The 18,575-nt window shown below is 40.1% G+C and overlaps 1 protein-coding gene across 1 annotated transcript in view; it reads right to left on the bottom strand.

Annotated features, from left to right (window-relative positions):
- Nucleotides 1-18,575, bottom strand: part of DEPTOR (DEP domain containing MTOR-interacting protein) — a 76,795-nt gene that overhangs the window by 6,657 nt on the left and 51,563 nt on the right. The window contains exons 8-10 of the mRNA XM_017826400.1: nucleotides 18,135-18,334; nucleotides 14,975-15,045; nucleotides 14,210-14,314 (exon numbers count right to left, since the gene is read on the bottom strand). Coding sequence (XP_017681889.1) covers nucleotides 14,210-14,314; nucleotides 14,975-15,045; nucleotides 18,135-18,334 — 376 coding nt within the window. The remainder of the gene's footprint in view (nucleotides 1-14,209; nucleotides 14,315-14,974; nucleotides 15,046-18,134; nucleotides 18,335-18,575) is intronic.

Here is an 18,575-nt window from a genome sequence, read left to right as displayed (position 1 = left end):
CACTGGAGAGGATTAGATGCAAGAAGTCCACCCAAGCCAGATGAGAACAGAAATGCAGAGAGGAGAAATGCACTCAGAGAAGAGTGCAGTCCTGTCCTAAAATTGTATGAAAAGACTCATGAGGAACAGGAAATTGTAATGAAGGGCCAGCCAGTCTGGGGCAGAAAGCTCTCTCCATAGTAATCGCTTGACTAGTGTTCCTGAGGACTGAGTCTCTGCAAATTCCAGATCTGGCTCCCTCAGGGATAAAGAAATACGGAGCCATTTGCTGTGTCCTCCAGTCCTAAGGAGGGGAAAGAGGTTTACACAGTCCTGAGCCCTTCATTATGCTGAGTGCCCTTGACTCACCCAGTTTTCTTCTCCCCACCCTGATTTCCCATCCAGCACAGCATCCAGCAAGGTGAAATAAAATGCAGTACTACTTCGTGCATTTTGGCCATCATCAGCCCTGCCCCCAAAAAGCCCACCTCCTGTGTTGCTCTATTGGTGGAGTTGGAAAACAAGTGAGAGCAAGCGAGTACCCACAAACCAGCCCTGATTGAGTAGATCAACCCAGATATTATTATCTCAGGAGTTTTCTTAAGGCAACTGGTTTACAAAATCACAATGATTTAATGTTATATTTATAAAAACAAATTTCAAAAAGCTGTAAGTGCTCAGCCCACAGCTACAGCTGTTAAGGGCTTTGTAACCATAAACACGTAAAGTATTTCTGTTGGTTTCCACACATCAGTAACTATAATAGATGATAAACTACAGTTAAAAGAGCCTCAAAGAACCTTTTATTGCTCATTTCCTCATAGCTCTCCAAGGAGCTTGACAGGAGATAAGCATCCCTTTTCATCCCTTAGACTTCAAGAAATGATACAGCCCAGAATAAATTCTGACCATTTTGTTGGTCAGGATGTGGCAACCTAGAAACCACAGAACTAATAACAGTTAAATAAAGTAACAGTCAAATGAAAAATCCTCCCTTAACTGATTTCAAATATTTAAGTGTTACAGCAATAAACATTTATTGTTGAGTATTTCAATTCTCGCCATGGGAAACAGCAGCCCACGGAAGCAAGGATAGAAGAAAAGGCACCTCTGTCTTTCTGTGGGTTTTCCATGGCACATACAGAAAGTTTAAACAAATCCAGGTGTTTCCATAAAAAGGTAATCTTCCAGTTTGGGCTTACATTTGAACAGAAAGGATCTGGAAACCTGTTGTTTAAGGAAGATAGCAAAGATTTGTCATACCATTTACCATTGGACTGAAGACAGCAAGAATAGGCGAGAATAATCAGTTACCGTAATGTTTACTGGCCAAAATCGGGATTGTGCTGTACTTGGAGCTGTACAACCCTTCCTCCCCCTCACTGGTAATTGCTCTTTCCTCCACAGCAAGCCTTGGCTGCCTGCCTCTCCTCAGCCTTGCCAAGCTGCCCTGCAGATGTACATCCACACCCCTTGATTTTCCTGCTGGGAGAATCGCCTGCTGGCCAAACCAAAGCCCCGCTCCCTTGCAGGGAGCTGCCTGCACCAGGGCTGGACAGCTGAGCCGGTGTTGTTCAGGAGCTGGGATGAGGATCACTGCAGGATGCTTCTACGGGATGTCGGAGACTGGCTGCATGCACGGGTGTGGAATTGCGCAATTACCTTAAAGCCAAGTATTAAATAAAAGCATTGCATACCTGTCACTAATTCTGAGTTAGTTCTGCCTGGGGATGACCTTAATATTTATGAATGCAACAGGAATGTTCTTGGAGGATAGGCAGTTAGCCTAGTTCCTTGGATATTCAGGCACTGTTTGTGCTTTAGGCACTGTAGGCTTTAGTTGCCTCTCCCTATGGAGCTAGGCCTTGCTTGCTGGACTTCTTTGAATTAACTGTATTTAAAAGTCCTGTTAAAATTTCCTTTCTTTTTCAAGCCACACTTTTTAGAAGGGTACTGTAAAAGATTATGAAGAGCTGGAAATTCCCACTGTAGAGTTTGGCTCAAGAGATAACTGCAAAGTTCTTTGGGACAGCCCGAAAAATCATTTAAATTTACAGATGCAGTGAGCCCAACCATTCATCATGGGTTGTGAAGGAAGTAACGGATACACACAGTCAACAGAAAATGTATCTTGAAAGAGTAGAATAAGACCATGATTACATGCCCACCTTACTTTGACATAAATTTAAAAAAAAAAAAAAGCTTAAAGTGAAGAGAAACACAACTGGCAGGAGGCAGCATGGCTGGAGGTGGCTGAGGAACCACCCTTTCCACAGCAGCAGATGTGTGCACCCCACTCCAGTGGCTGGGGGTTAAGGCTCTAATTCTCAATGGATTCATCATTTACATTTCAGTGCCAGGATGTTTTTTGTTAACTTCTCTTTAAGAAAGAGAGTATGAACACTGCTACAAATACAGATCAAATAGGTACCAAAGAAATCAATGTTACTAAATACAATGTAGGCTTGAAATTCTTGAATACAAAGCTAGATTATGCAATGACACAGTAAAGATAGTGGCAAAAATGCTATTTTTCAGCAGCACTGATATTTTACACAGTTATCTAGGCAGTAATGGGAACATTCAAGGTCTAAGACTGCAAAGCACAAATTCTGCCGGTACACTCAAGTTTTCTCCTCCAACAGCACCAAGGTCAAATGGAAAGGTTTCACGGGCTGTTTGGTACTGATAGCTGCTCTGGCATCAGCAATTAACAGCATAAAGAGATTCTGAAAACACTGCCACTAATTAATTTCCATTGACGGTGTGAATATTACTGTACATGTGGCAACTGTATGAAGGAAAATATTAAAAAATGATGCACTAATCTTTCACTTTGGAGCAGCCAGGATTTCACTCCTGGACTCTGTGTGGATCTGAAGCAGATTTCTAGCAGCTGACAGCTCAAACTAGGGCCATGTCCTGCTGCAAGGCCTTTGAGACCAGGGTACTTCAGAAGTTATTAGCACATTGCACAGAAAGAAGCAGTAGTTGAGAAAGCTGTGTTTGAATCAAGGCTGGCTCAGTCATCCACCATGAGACAGACTGAATTTAACCCTTTGCCTATTGTTCATGGTTTGTATGTACACTGACTTACATACAGTTATTGGATAGTTTAGGACATGCTTCCTTGACTACTATTTCTTCTTATCATCTGGTGTGATAATTTTAACTTTAAGGCAAACCATTCCCAAAATACATGGAAAATGTATGGGTTTCTTTTCAGTCTTTTTTTTAAACCTTATTAGCATCAAATAGAAATGACAAATTCAGGCAAATGTAGGAGTTATTTTCAACCTTGGAAAGTTCTTAAGCAATTTTCCTTGCAAACTAAAATAAAAGTTTCTAAGTATAACTTCTTTCAGAGCTGTCTAAAGAAAAGTGTATTTTGACAATTTTACAGAATAAAATTCATACCAGAATTGACAATCTAACTACTTCAAGAAGTATAGCCCAACGTTAATATTTTTGCTTTTCTTCATGCTAATGCAAAATTAAAACTAAATCCATTACAGATGCAGCCTGCTTAAATTTCTTTTCTACAGACATCCTCAATAATTATAAATAAATTATTTTTTCATGTCCTACTAATCCTGCAGGGACAAGGATCAGCTGGCCAGTTTGAGTAGCTCAAACTTATAATTGTTTCATTATGATATTCTGAAATTCACTGTGATCTTCCAGAGGAAAGTTCTCCACATGTGGTTAGCAAACCAATCTGTTTCTTACGTATAATCTGCATTAGAGATCTGTGAGAACCTGATTCATATTAAATATCAGGTCATGCTGTCAGTAAGAACCCTTCCTTATGGGCACCCATGAAATCAGGGCTGGAGGACTTACAATTTGCAATTGTTAGTGACCTGGAGATGTCTTCAGCAGGATACCAAAGAAATCAAACTTTTCACACTTTATAGATATTTTTAAAAACTCTGGACAAGTTCTAAAATGGAAAACTTACTGGCTGGTTTGTGTGGTATGGCCACAGCTCTCACCTGGGAAGGTTACTGAACTCCTGAAACTGAGAAGGGAAAAGCAAAGCCAAAAAAAAAAAAAAGGAAATATAGTCTTTGCCACAGCTTGTTTAAAGAGGCAATATATATGCTTTGGCTTTTCTTGTCTTGCTGACAGATTTCAGCAAAATTTGGACAAGGCTTAGGTGCTACAAGAACACAGTACCTGAAACACAGCTTTCCAGCTTTCAGCAAGGAGGAAGAGGACATCCAAGCTTCCAATGTTTTAAAGGAATAGGTATCCTTCCAATGGGATCCTTCCCTCCTTGCATTCCCCTTGCTCCTCTGCAGATGCTGGGAACAACTGCTCCCACTCCCGCCTCCCGAGCACCACTGCACTCTCAAGTGAACAGATGGAGATCAAGGTGTCATTTTTTTAAACCTAATTTAAATACGAAGGAATTGAGAAAAGATAAAAACTCCCATTTAAGGCTCTTATTTTGTCACAGTGGAACAAAAACTTATGCTGTTTGTTGCAGTTACCAATTAGAAAGGGAGCTATTGACAAGTTGGTAACCATGCAGGTTTGCCCTGCCAGTTGTTAGATCCCTTCAATAAATCTTCCAAGCTAATTACTATATCATCACCTTCTACCTCACACACCATACCATGGATTTGTACACAAAATCCTTAGTGACAACATCAGAGAATGAGGTTCCCCTCTCCTCAGGGTGTAAAAAACTAATTTTACTTTTAAAAGAAACATGGAAAGAAAAGGTTTGCTTATTAAAAGCTGGATCAGTAATCTGATCTGGGACCTCACAACCCTTTCCGCCAGTAAAAAGCTCAGCCTGAATTGCCAAGAAGTCTGTGGATCCGGATACCAAACCTCTTTCAAAGAAGAGGAAGGTTAATAGCAGGACTTAGTGCCTGTGGTCCCAAGAGGTGCTCCTGTCCCTTTGTGCTGGCTCGGAACAGTGCACCAAAGCCAGGCACTGCTCCCTTTTCATCTCGTGCCAGCAAAAATAAATAAATGAAAGGACTTGTCTCCAGGCAAAATAAGTTCCTTGATGTGCCTGACATGGATGGAGGAAGGAGGCAATAGATACATATCTGGTTTGAGGCAAAGGGAAAGAGTGAGATGAAAAGGAGGTGAAGATAGAATCGACCCTCCTAGCAGCAGCTTACACTTAAATCAGTAAACTTCAGCTTGAGTTTTCAGATAACTTAAAGTCTCAGTGAAATCAGTGGCAAGATGGATGTTATGGTAGCAGGAACAAGCATAGAGAAATCTGGGGCAGGTGAACTAGGATGGAGGAGAAGAGGGAGCAGGGCTCAGCTGCTTCTTTTACATACTTACACATGGAATCCACATTTATGCTGATACAAAGTATCTTCTATTTTAATAGGTCACCCATAGCCATAAAACAGAGGAATCTCCATGCTCAGCAAATGGCCCAGGCCATGAAGATGCTGAATGCGCTGCCACAGAAAAGCCCAAGACCCAAGACTAACCTTCCACATAAAAGCAAACACAGGCAGCACTGAAGTATTTGCTCCTACTCTGCTAAAGCTTTACATTGTCACATTGGAATGAGGAAAAGAGATGAAAATCAGAGGTCCTGAAAGCTATGTTTCCAGTTAGATTTTTATCTTTGGGTGGTTTTTTTTTTAAAGAATTCATGCAATCTTGATAGGATTAGTAAAGCAAAGCTGGAACCTCACAATTTGCAATCCACTGCATGTCGCCGGAAGGTTAAAAAATCATACAATGGCCTTTCCTACATAACTGAGGTAACTGGATGGAACAGAATAAATTACAGCTGTGTGTTCAGCTCTGTAAATATCTCTAGCAAAAGTGTAATTGGCTGTAGAGTGGGTGGTGTGGGAGTAGGCAAGTATCCAGGTATTGCATAAACACAGGATTTTCTCTCTCAAGGGGTGAACTTCTTCAATCTTTACACTGTTCCATCAGTGGGCTAGAAACTGGGTACTAGCAGAGCACGGTACAACACATAGCACAGAAAACCAGCTCCATTTGCAGAATTACAAAAATAAGTGCATCATTCTTGTGCTCCATCTTGGTCTGTGACTGCAGTCTGCTATGGAAGGTTTGTCTGAGCAAGGCTTCATTACATATTTTCATTATGTGCACTTATTACATACTTCTTTTGTTTTTAAAAAAGAGTCTGAATTTTTTATAGTATTCAAACAAGTTGGTCTACAACTGAAAAAAAGCAGAAATTAAACAACAAACTAAAAACTATATAATCCAAAAAATCATAAATGCATCTAATAAATTAATATTTATTTTATAACATAATAAGTCACATAATATAAAAAGTTGTAGAAGGGCCTCATTGTTGGTTCAGATAGTCTCTCCCTCCCTCCTTTCCCACTGATGGGAATCAATGGGAATTTAAGTTCTTTTTTTTTCACCAGGAAGAGAATAAAACCACTGCTGTGCAAAAGCCACAAACAGAGTGGACAAATTAGGGGGGGAAAAGAGCTGACCTAAGAGCCCATGAGAATAACTCTTGTTTTGGAGTGTGAGGCTTTTGGGCTGCACACAAGTCTCAGCTCTGCAAGTGGCAGAGTTTCCCCAACTGATCAGTCAGACAAACACTGACACAGCAAACTGGAATTACTCATGAAGGTAAATTAACATTATGTGTAGATATATGGAGAGTAATAACATAAAGAGCTAATACCCTGAAATGCAAACCTTCCATAAATATGGAATGGGGAAATATAGGTCACTGCTTTCCATGGCTCTAATTGGGAATTGGTGTGTAAAATCACTGACTTAATGTGAGTCCCAGCGAGAAATACCCACAGGTACAGCTGAGCCAGGCTGGGCCACATCAGGAAAGCAAACCAGTGACTGCACGTCTAACTTTATAAGCATTTTTATTGTATACTGCAATTTGATACCTACCACAGAACAGCTCTGAAAATGTTAAATAACTCAAATGGCTAAAGATTGCTCTGGGTGAAATACTGCATCAGAGTCAGAAGAACACAGAGTCTAAGCTTTGAAATAATGTCTATTTATGCTTGGGTTGACCTTTGGGTGTCCTCTTTCTTTTTTTCTGATATATCTATAACTAAACTAGAATTGCTAAAATAAAAACAGACATAATGAATAAAGAACTTAAAAACTATATATCGGTTTACTTACATGGTCAAATATAATTATGCTAAACTAACTAAATGTAGTACCTTCAAGGCTCATATTAGGTAAAAACAGTCCCTAAGACAGTCCAAACAAGGGAGTTACAAGGGCAGACAGACTCATGCAGGGCACCCTCAGCACCCTCCGTTATCCAGCCTGTCATGAGCAGGAATGGTCTGCGCATTTGAGACAAACAGCTGCTCTCTGTTTGCACAGACAAAAGTGCAATTGTTTTTCCATGTGTTTGGCTAGCTAAACAGAGCCTTGGCTTTAATGCAACATGTTTCCCAAATCACTTGCTTATATCATGAAAGGAAGCCACTTTGTGTCTTGAGCAACAACAAGGAAAGAGATAGAGAAGTGCGGGGAAGTATCTGTAGAGCAGCAGCTGGGGAGCAACAGTATCCTTGAAGTGCTTAGGGTAGAGAGCTCAGATAGATAGCCATGATCCTGTAAACCTAACAGCATCTGAGGAACACGTCCAGGCTTCAACTGAAATTGATATTGCAACTAAACCTAATAAAACAAAATGCTTTTCATCCTCAATTGAGAGCAAAAGCAGTTCAAAATGCCAGCATTTTGCTGTACTGACCTCTAATTGTATATCTCTTTTAGAGACACTTGGGATAACCTCTTCTAAGATTTCAGCCATTCTGCAGGCCAGTTCTCTTCAGTGAGTCTGGACTACCTGGGAGTGACCTGCAATAGCCTACAACAGCTTGAGCATGGGTAAAATCCCAGCTGTTCTGGCAGGCACCAGATCTCACCATTCAATGGGCTATAGATCGCACTGGAATTTGGAAGTTGTATCAAAACACAAGCACAGCCCTGTTTTACAGTGCAGCTGAAACCAGTGCTGCTGTCTCTCGTTCTGAATAGCTACAGCTGTAAGACTTCAGAAACTATCAAGAAAGCACTTTCATAAAGGCAGGGTGTTCAGATATCTGGGTTATTCTGTCATAAAACACCACTTACTTGAAAAAAATTTTTAAAACAACCATTTATTAAAATAATGTGACTAAATTCTAAAAATCCACGGACCTCCAATTATGAACCTGCAGGCAATATTTTTTTGGATTTGTATTTGCTATTGATGAAAAGGAGCCAATGTACAGACACCAGTATAGTGGGTCACTTGTTGCTCAACAGCATTTTAGGTGACTGGTCTACAAGCAAGTTCAATTCTAATGTCAACTACGCTGCTGTCAATGCAGAGAAAAGAGCTCTGAGATATTATGAAACTTTCTGTATTAACATAAAGTTTCAGTTGTTGCAAAGAAAAAAAAAGTAATTTTATTGCCCAGTAAAACTCTCTCTGTTAAAAGACTCTTTAGGAAAAATCACAGAGCCACTGGAAACCTAATACTGCACTGCAGGTAGAAATTCAGGTCTGGGATAAGAAAGTAAAACCTCACTAAACCTCTGTCTTGTAAGTTTATGGGTGAAAAAAAGCTTCACAGTTAAAGGTGATATTTAGACTGAAAAAGTTAAACTCACTTGTTTAATATTTCACCTAGGAATTCTCACTGCCTTAATTCCTTTCTCTATAGTGAATAACTAAATTTTTCTTTAGAGTCTTTTGGAAAGATTTCTACACAATCAAATAAATAATTTAAAAAATAATCCAAACTGTTCACCATTATGTTCTTTCTATGCTCTTAGTACAACCTAATGTGACAACCACCCTACTTGAGAATGACTTAAATGATGTTCAAGGCTAATGGCTATCCTACTCAGCTCACTGTCTCCAGTCTCTGTGATGGATAGTAGGACATGAAATAGGAGGTCCTGGTTACTGCTGCATGAAGTGAAACACAGAGTTAAAATTTCTTCAAATTTTCTTTTGTTTTGCAAAACCAGAGGTGATTTTATGGTAAAATACCAAATCTGATTGCTTAAAATAAGATTTTTCTAAAGTGATATATGCTTGAATACATCTTCCATGTTTCTGTGGAGGAGAATGGACCTTTATGTTATAGTTTATAATTAAATACTATCAGAAAATCAGGCAGTCACTTACAGAGACATGTTTGAAACTTATATATACATTTATATTGAAGTCCTACAGTAGTGGCATTCATCACACACAGTGCTATGCGGGTTTAGCTCTGCTGTTCTCTATTTATGGACACGCTATGAAAGCAGTTTGTCAGCAACTTTTTCTGAGTGTTCACATTACCAAATACACTCATTCTGAACTCACTCTAATGTAATTATCAAATTCAGCGGCAAGCTGATAGCACAGCTAAAGGAAAATCCCAACCTGCCTCAGTGTTTTCATGCTGCAATTGAAAACAGATGGTGACTCGTGTAATTTATGCTTTTCTACAGTCAGTAACATGTTAGTATAAGATAAGAATTCTAAGACTGAATTGCATCTGCTTCAACAACACCATATGCTAGTGCACAGTATAAATATTTATCCAAACCTACTTCATCTTCTCATTTAAAGCTCAGTTCCATGAAAAAGTGAAAGTACCCTTCAGATTCCTTCAATCAGCATTGAAGCATCTCCCCAGTGCTTCAAAGGGTCAAAGGCCCAGCACCAAACACAGAGGTATCTTCTCTTTCCTAAGCTTCATGGAGAGGGTTAAATGGAGGCATGCATATTGTGCCTTATTTATACAATATAAATCCCAGTCTTCAAGCTTCCACTAAGCTGCTTGTAGGAGTTACAAGGAAGTTTCTCACTTATGATATCCATGCTTCCCTACTTTTCCCATGATAGCATAAAACACTGGAAATTGGCCACAGCCATAAATGGGATATTTTTCCTCGGGGAATATTTTTTTCTAAAAGGACTTTTAGCCTGGTTTATCTTGCTTGTCAAAAAGTTAAGCAACCACCATGTTTGAGGTCAGACAGGCAAGGACCATGGAATAAGTTTTGTGTTTCTCTGCAGCATGGAATATGTTCAACCTCATGAGAATCTCACAGTTCAAATTTCTTCCAAGGAATCTAAGACATTGGCGATTCCTCTGACATTGCATAGTTTTGGGTTGTTTTCCTCCCACTTGACACCTACAACACATACATTTTAATCTTTTATGTTACAAGTCATTGTGGCAGTACTTGTACTCTTTGGACTAATCAGATGGTACCTGTGTTCCTTGGATTGCAGGGAGACTGGGCTTGATGATGTTGATGAACGGACACCAATCAACTACTTGAGACAGCGTAAACCCAATTACACTTGAGATCTGGCTCTTATTCCACTAGTTAAATCACTTCAGAAACTGGACCTGAAATAATCATTTGTGAATACTGAAGACGATGGCACAGGCAGAAAATTATGAATCTGATCTGCTCCCTGAGCCAGCTTTTAAAGACCAGGAGAGCAGAACCATAATGAAAAGGTCCTCGCTCCATACCACAGTCCCCAAGCACAGCTCTAAACAAAAGAGGTTGGTGCAAGTGACTACATGTGGTCCTTCAAACTTCCCGGTGCTGACTGAAATGAAGAACTAGAACAGGCTACAAAAACTTGAGTGGCCATTGGCAATTTATGTGATACAAGGACCTTAAGTACAACAGCTATAAATACTAATTTGCTCAAAATCGGTTTAAGGAATCAGACATTCGTTAGCGTTCCTCAAAGGTCTGAGTTGGGCACTGACTTCTCCAGCCAGTGGGAAAACAGATAATCAGCAAAATGAGTGATTAATTTGTGTCTCTCACAAGCCTCACACTAAGCTAGATCTGCTCATTTTGTCACACTCTGTCCGGTGATGTCATACTAAATAAGAACATGTGATGCATAATTTAAGTCACTAGTTTGAAGTCAAATTGCATAACTTCTCAAAGAATACTTTCACCTTAAAAACAGAAATGAACTTACAGAATAAAACACTGAGAAAAAGGGAAAAAGAGTTTCCTGAAAACAACTGGCAATCTTAAGCAGCGTCATCTGCAAAGAATCAAATTTTGTAGCCAGTCAATACTGAATATGAAAGCAACCTGAGAACTTCAAAATCCTGCTGGTCCTGTCTGCCACTGCTGAGGACAGCAGACAGCTAAACAGAGCTGCAAATAACTTAGAAGTACCATTGCAACACTGACTCCTTTCATAGCCCCAAGTCGCCTCCAGCTCCCACTTGTTAATGTGCTTACAGCAACCACTCTCTTCACAGCGCTGTGACAAGCTTCAACACTTCAGCAAACTAGGCCAAAAATACTTTAATAAAGCTAATTAACAAGTTATTTATTGAATTATTTGCTCAGCTTCATACCTGAAACCTCACACTGCAAACAGCAGTCCTATTTACCAGCCCCAGAAGAGGTATCAGGACCTAAAGCCAAAAAACATAACACCCTCTCACACATCTTCAGCACTTGTATGCTTGTATGGATTTTCTCAGAAACAAATTGTCTGAAAATTCCTCCAGAAGAGGATGTCAGATATGGTGGCCAGTGCTGCCACACCGAGGTGCATGTGTGTGATGGAGCACTGTGACTCCGAGCTGCCAAGCCCCGTGCCCACCACGCAGCCGCTGCGTGTGGGCAGAGCTCCGGCCCAAGCTCATTGAGATTTCCACTTAGACTCCCAATTCACAGCACTTTGGAGCAGGCCAGGAACACAGCCAAGGTCAAACTGAAAGCAAGCCACCACAAAGTCCTGCAGGTAGGTTGAGCCTGTTTACTGATTTCTGTAATACATGGTAGAATTTTAAGCGCACAAACTGAGGTCCTACAATGAGACTGCAGGCAGCAGTCCTCTCTCAACAGTATGTCTGGCATAATCCAAAGACAGGAAAATAGTGGTCTCCAAAAGAGGTAAGTGCAAAATCATAAGCTTTACAAATAAAGACACTTCCAAAAACAACTACAATGGATGCATCTCCTTAAGAGGAAAATCCCTGCTGCTACTGCCAAGAACTTTTCTACAAACTGCAACGCCAAGTCTTGGCTCTTCTTCAAATTCTTGCCCTTTTCATCATAGCCAACTTTCCTTGTTAGCGCTTCTTTGGTGTAGCACTCTTTTTGCAGACAAAAGCCTCTTGCACCAGCCCACCAGAAGTTACTGAGCCCAACAGCCTATTTTCAAAGCACCCTTCCTGCAGCTTCCACACAGAGGAAGGTTTAATTTCAAGGACCTGTCATCTAAAGCATGTCATGCGATTCCTTTACATTTGCCAGATTGAGGAGTTCTCTAAACAGATGGATTAAGTGACATAGATTTTTTAAAATTTCAGATACTTCACTGTGATTTACATACTTATTGCCATGGGAACATCTCAACAAAAGCCATTATTTTCAAAGAAAAACACAATTTCTTCACTAGGCTAAAGGTATTCAGAATTTCCAAAAATGGGGCATCAATTTTGGTGTCTAAACAAAGGTTCATCTAACATATGGACATAAATTTTTATGTTTGATTCTGCTCTGAAAAGCGATTTTACATAAAGATAACAGCTTCAAAAATAATCAGATCTGTCCTTTGTGTAAATTCAAAGTAATATATGCCAGTTTTACAATACTGTTTGCTCCCCTCAGAACAGCAGACTGTTTTGCATTTTTATGTCTTGAATGGTTCAGGCAGACCTCTGTAACCCCATCAGATTACACATATGACACCACAGTGTTGTTTTTACAAGTCAGGTTTCAGAATAGTTCTACCTTACTGCTAGCTGCTATATTCAAAGAACAAAAGATGCTGTAAAATACCAACCCCCCAAGTTCAGGATCTAGAACATACACATGAATAAATTCATTATTTTTAAATTTAGGTCCTTTAAATTTAAGGCAGGATTACTATTTGAAAATTATACTCTTCATATAAAAAATGTAAATATATATTTAGGCATTGTTATGAAATGTATCAAAAAATTCCAGCTCCCTCAGAATTCAAGCTGTTTGCCAGCAGGATGTGTTTGGGTGCTGCATGCACCAACAGGCTCTGCAGCTGCCATTCCCTGTCCCAGGGCTTTTTCCTGCCCGTACTCAAAAAAAGCAAATGTTTCAAAGACAGTGTGTTCTTGCAAGCTTCATTAAAAATAAAAAGCAGCAGTCAGAGAGGAGAACCCCCTGTAGTGCACTTGTTAAGGACGGTGCCATAGTAGGTCTGGCACTGTGTAGTGGGCAGGATGGACATCCCTGGAGTCGTGGCAGCGTGTGCCACCTCCAGCTTGGTGGGTGTGAATATATGGGTGAGAGGCAGCTGGGGTGAGTGTGATGGGAAAGGAAGCTGAATAGAAGGCTGGACAAAATTTGTGGCAAACTAGGATGCATGTGGAATACACCTGAAACTTTCATCTGTGTTGTTGGCATACAATAAAACATGACATAAACTGATAATTTAGTCTTTCTGTCTGGCCCAGCCTGGATATTGGAGCAGGTGTAGCAGCTAGTTTCTCTTTCTTGCTTTTACCTGTACTTGATATAATGCTTTGCTTTTATTTTTCGCGTTGTACAAGGCAGAGATTAATTCACAGATATATGCAGGATCTGATTCAAACTTGCAGGTAAGTCAATGGGCTCTGCATTAGCAGTGCAAAAGCCTTCACATGGAATGTGTATTTATTGATTCTTAAATCATATATGAAACTATTTGAACTCTTTATAAAATGTGAAAGTATCATTCATCCTTCTTTGCAAAATTTCTTGAATCTTAACTGCTGTACACTGAACAATGGGCTATGCTTGCTTCACTTTCAGTAGGTATGTCTGACTTTGCCTCTTCTTATACGGATGAAGTCCAGAAGCTACATACTAGCAACAACATAAATGGCAAAGTAAAAAGGGATGTTAAAATTGTGCAGAGTTGAAAAAACATGATAATAAAATTTAAAAAATCAACCAAAAAAACCAAAACACCACCACCACCAAAACCAACTGAAAAAAAACCCTCCCCAAAAAGAGAAAGGGTCAAGAAAGAAACTTGGAAAGGATAAATAAGTTTCATGTGAAAAAGAGACTTCAAGAATCTCAAGGACAGAATGGGTTGAAAGGCAGCAGAACTCACTGTACACAAATGCCTGCAACTGAGACAAAGGCACTCAATGCTGGAAACAAAAGCACCTCTCCCTCCCCAAGTACAGGCAGCCCAGACCTTCACTGTGCACAACAAATTCCCCTGGGAAGTCATTCCACTTTGAAAACCAACCTTCATCCCAGCTGCAGCTGCTGGCCCACTGGGGTCCACAGCCTGGATGTGGCAGGGCTTGCTCCCCCGCACCACAAAGCCCCAGCCCACCGCGTCCCCGACGATCTGGAAAGAGAAGAGAAGCACATGATAACTTTCAGGCAGCTCCATGAAATTCAAGGGGACAACATATAAACGGTCCAAGATGTAATTTCAACATCTCTATACTTCAAACACATAGTAGAGGACGTAGCCTACAGGCTGCTATGTCACTCATGAGAAAGGCTCTACCCAAATTATTCCTCTTGCTTTTCATGAACTTTTTTTGTTGAACTAGGAGGCTGTAAAAAGAAATGCTTCCAATGACTAAGTTCAAAAATGTCTTTACAGAAAGGCTCTAAAAGTGTATATGAGTCAAATTTCTGTCACATCATGTAGAAAGACCCTGGTAGAAACTTCCTTTTGGGTAGGTGATCCACTGCTGCAGAGCACAAAGTATTATCAGGAACACAAAGTCTAGATGAGTTTGTATTATACAAATGTTATTGGCTTTATGTAATTTTACACTCCTTTTAAGTCAGCAGTACCACATTGGCATAAAGACAGGATAAACAAGTGCAGAATCAGACCTGAAATGTGTGGAAGTACTGATAACGGAGTTTGGGATTTTAAAGTACAAACCTCAGCAAATGCAAATAAGCTCTAATTATCCCATCAGAAAATGTCTGTTTAGACTGCCTAATGCATACAGCATGCAGAAAATAAAGAAAAATACTGGAGACATACCGTGAAAGTTTTTCTCACATATGGGGCTCCAGGCATTAAGAGCTCATCAGCAGTCACAGGTCTCTTTAATACTGTGAAGGTATAGAAATGAATATTAAATATAACCATTCCTCTGGAGTTTCTCCTAATAAATAAGATACAGTGTTGGGATACAAATCTTTTTGGTCCCATTTCCCAGACATGCTTTCAGTTCTTGCAGACTTGCTTGAAAGTAATAAGAGAACAAGGAAAAGTCTGCAGAATGAGTATAAATGATGAGATCTTTGGAAAATTGGGGCATTTAGCCAACAGACTTTGTTGACTGCAATTAAAATCCCCTAAACATTATCACAAACATCAAAAGTGTCTTTTCCTGTGTCCAGTGTTGAAATCTTCCTGGCATGGAGCTGCGATTCTTCCCGGCTTGCTGTGTGCTTGTTGGGCGCTCTCTGCTATTTCATCTGAGTTGGGTTTGAATCACAGACTTAAGTAACAGGAAAATCCTGGTTGTGTCAGCAATTATCTCAAGAGATTTCTGCAGTTGTAGGCACAGACCTATAACTCAATCTTGTCCAGGGACAGACTAGGTAACCTATAGCTAGCTGGGATTTTACATGAAAGGAATTATCAGCAAGTTTATGCAGGTGAATCCCTATTGCATTGCTATGTAACGGGATAACTTTCCTCTCAGAAAAGTAAATTTAAAGTTTTGACAAATCAAATTAATACCATTTTTTATCTGTCTATAAATGTTTCACAAGACAGAGAATGACATAAAGATATATATTGTTCATCCTACTGGCCTGCTTCACCCTTAAAATTATGGCTGTTTTCTTTTAGTGATAAATAATTTTGATGATGTCTGTCTTTTCAGTTACAGGTGGGATGCAAAATTTCCCACAGATGGTATTTGAAAACATTCTTGGGTTTCTTAATGGTATGCATTAGAGCAGGGAGAATTCTAGCATACGAATCAATACCTTTTTTTTTTTTTTAATTTTCCCATGGATTTTGACAAACTGTCGTTTAGCCAATGTTACACATTGCAGAGCATGTCTGGTCAACAGAAAAAAACCTGAATGATTGTGCTCATTTAACAAGTCAGAATCAGATAAATCATCCATGCAGGTCTCCCTTATGTGCCTCCCTTCATTATACCTCCAGAAGTACTTTTTTGTTTGATGATTGGTTTTCTACATGATTGGTCAAGTCACGACCTGGGTGTTTTTGAAGTGTTTGCCTGCAAGAGAATTCATCCGACAATAAATGTACCTCTGCCTTGCGTTTATTAGCACGTAGTTCAGAGATACATTCTGTGTCTGGATAGCAGGAAACTATTTGTGAACAAAATCGCTTTATAGTCCAGCAGAGGATTAAGAATTCCTTGCAACGTTTACATCTGACAGCCTTATGTTAACCTATGTGAGCTGACGTGTGGACTTGTACTTGTGCTATGGGAGAAATAACCCTACACTGCCAGTAATTGTATAATTCCTAAGGATCAGTCTGTTTATAAACCCATTGCTGTCTTCTTTCAAATATGAGTCTGTTAAAGCTATTCAGAGTTTGAAAATGAGTCCTAAGGGAATGTTTCTTTAAAAAAAATAAAGAATTCATGCAAGGGCAATATCAGTCTATCCTTTTTCTTCCAGTGTTGTGTAATCAGCTGCATTAAAATAAACTTGTTCTCACTACTCATGGGTTGACACTTCATATAAAATCAGAACCATAAATGAACTGAATAGTTGGCGTACTTCAGATAACACACACATCTAGGGACAGTGCACGAATGCTGTTTTATCTGTCCCAGAAAATTCTCCAGAATGTAATTAATGTGCTGGGGACAAAGAGCTTCCCATACAAAACCTACCAGAGCATTTCTGGGCAAGTATACCTGAGAGATATTCTACCAAAGCATGATAATGTGGCACTCTTCACACAGAGACAAGCTCCTTGCCTGTACGGATAAGCATACTGGAAGGTGGTGCTGAATGCCCAACAGCCCAAAGATGCAAAGACCACAAGCACTGACAGCATTTCCAGGTCTGCTGTAGGGAGTTATGGCTTCTGAGCATACTCTCCTACTGAGTCCTTTCAATTTTTTTAATTAAGAGCCTCATACTGAATTCCCAGCAGAGGCTAAGGAGAGGGAAGGACATGTGCTAAAAGGAAAGAGAAGGAAAATATCCCTGTAAATATGTTTCCCTTTTTGATGGCCACTCTGCACAGCAGGAATGAAATGCACTTTAGTTCACTCCTCTCTGGAGTGAATGGTCAATGTTTAGAACAGCATTCATCTAGTGCTTGAGGCACTCTCTAGTAATCACTTCAAATGCCAGCACCCCTCTGAAAGCAAAGATTACACATATCCACTGAAGCCTTACCCCATTGCACAGTACTCCCCACAGCACCAGCAGAGACACGGCAAATTTGAAATAATAAGGAGCTCAAAGGGCAGAAGGGATCTTGCTTTGAAATTTGTGGCTGTTTCTGAGGGAAACAGAGAGGCTGAAACAATATCTATCTTGTTCTGTTTTCCTCTTCCCAGATGTACAGTAAGAAACGATTTTAAGTGAATTGTGGAAGAATGGGTGTGTTTAACCTTCCGGCTGGGATAGGAAATCCTTTCAAAAGGAAAATAAGCTTCAACACTACTTTTACCTTTCAAAACAGACCAATGTAAAACTTAAACAAACAAAAATGCTAAAGTGGTCCCTGACAGGCTGAAACAATGCTGCCTCTCTTCTTTTTTTAGAGGCTTCTGTTTTCTCAGTGGTGTTATTTCAGAGCAGCTCAAGCAGTCACTGGATAGTTAAACTCTCCTCTGACTTGCACCAAAGGAATGTCTCTATGAGGAGATTTGAATTGGTTCAGAGCTTGGCAATGAAGAGGCAAATCTAGGCCTCTGACTGCATGTCCTCCTAAGAGATAAACTGCAGCTCAAACCACAATTATGGACTTGACACAGATATAACTGGAGGCAGACGTCTGGCTTGTGTTCAGCAGGACTTCAAGCTAGAAGATGAGACTTCAAGCTAGTCCCTTCTGGCCTACAAAACCTGTGACACTGTGAATTTTTATGTGTTCTTGAAAATATAAGCTTAGTGTGACGCTGGGCATTCTCCCCAAACAGATGTCTGCACCCTCACTCCTGTGCATTGCAAATGATCCTGGTGCTCACCAGATTTGGGGTTGCAGAGCACGGGGGGACTGCTGCTGAGCGTTGGGCTGCTGCTGAAGTACCCGCTGCTGCCACAGCTGCTCATGCTGCTCCTTCGCACTGCCGACACGATCTTTATCTCCTTGGTGGGACTCACTACAAACAGAGAGAAAATACAGAGGGAAAGAGAACTGGTATCAGTTAAACCATTTCCCTGGTTTCTTTGAAACAACAGCAACAATACAAGCTTTCATTGACAGCACTGGAAAGGGCCAGTATGTGTCCTATATAGAAGAGTCACTGCATGAGTGTAATGCTGTAGTTAACAGGATGGCTGAACTGCTCCTATTGCAGTGTCTTCTAAGAGGCATTGAAATGTAGGGAACTAAGTTTTTCGGTTTTATTCCTTTCAGCTCCTACTAGATAATAATGGCCAGTCTTCGCGAGCAAAGATTTGGGAAA

The sequence above is a fragment of the Lepidothrix coronata genome, unplaced genomic scaffold, assembly GCF_001604755.1.
Source record: "Lepidothrix coronata isolate B3197 unplaced genomic scaffold, Lepidothrix_coronata-1.0 Scaffold126, whole genome shotgun sequence".
Classification (NCBI taxonomy): Eukaryota; Metazoa; Chordata; class Aves; order Passeriformes; family Pipridae; genus Lepidothrix; species Lepidothrix coronata.
This window is presented reverse-complemented; position numbering and strand designations above follow the sequence as displayed.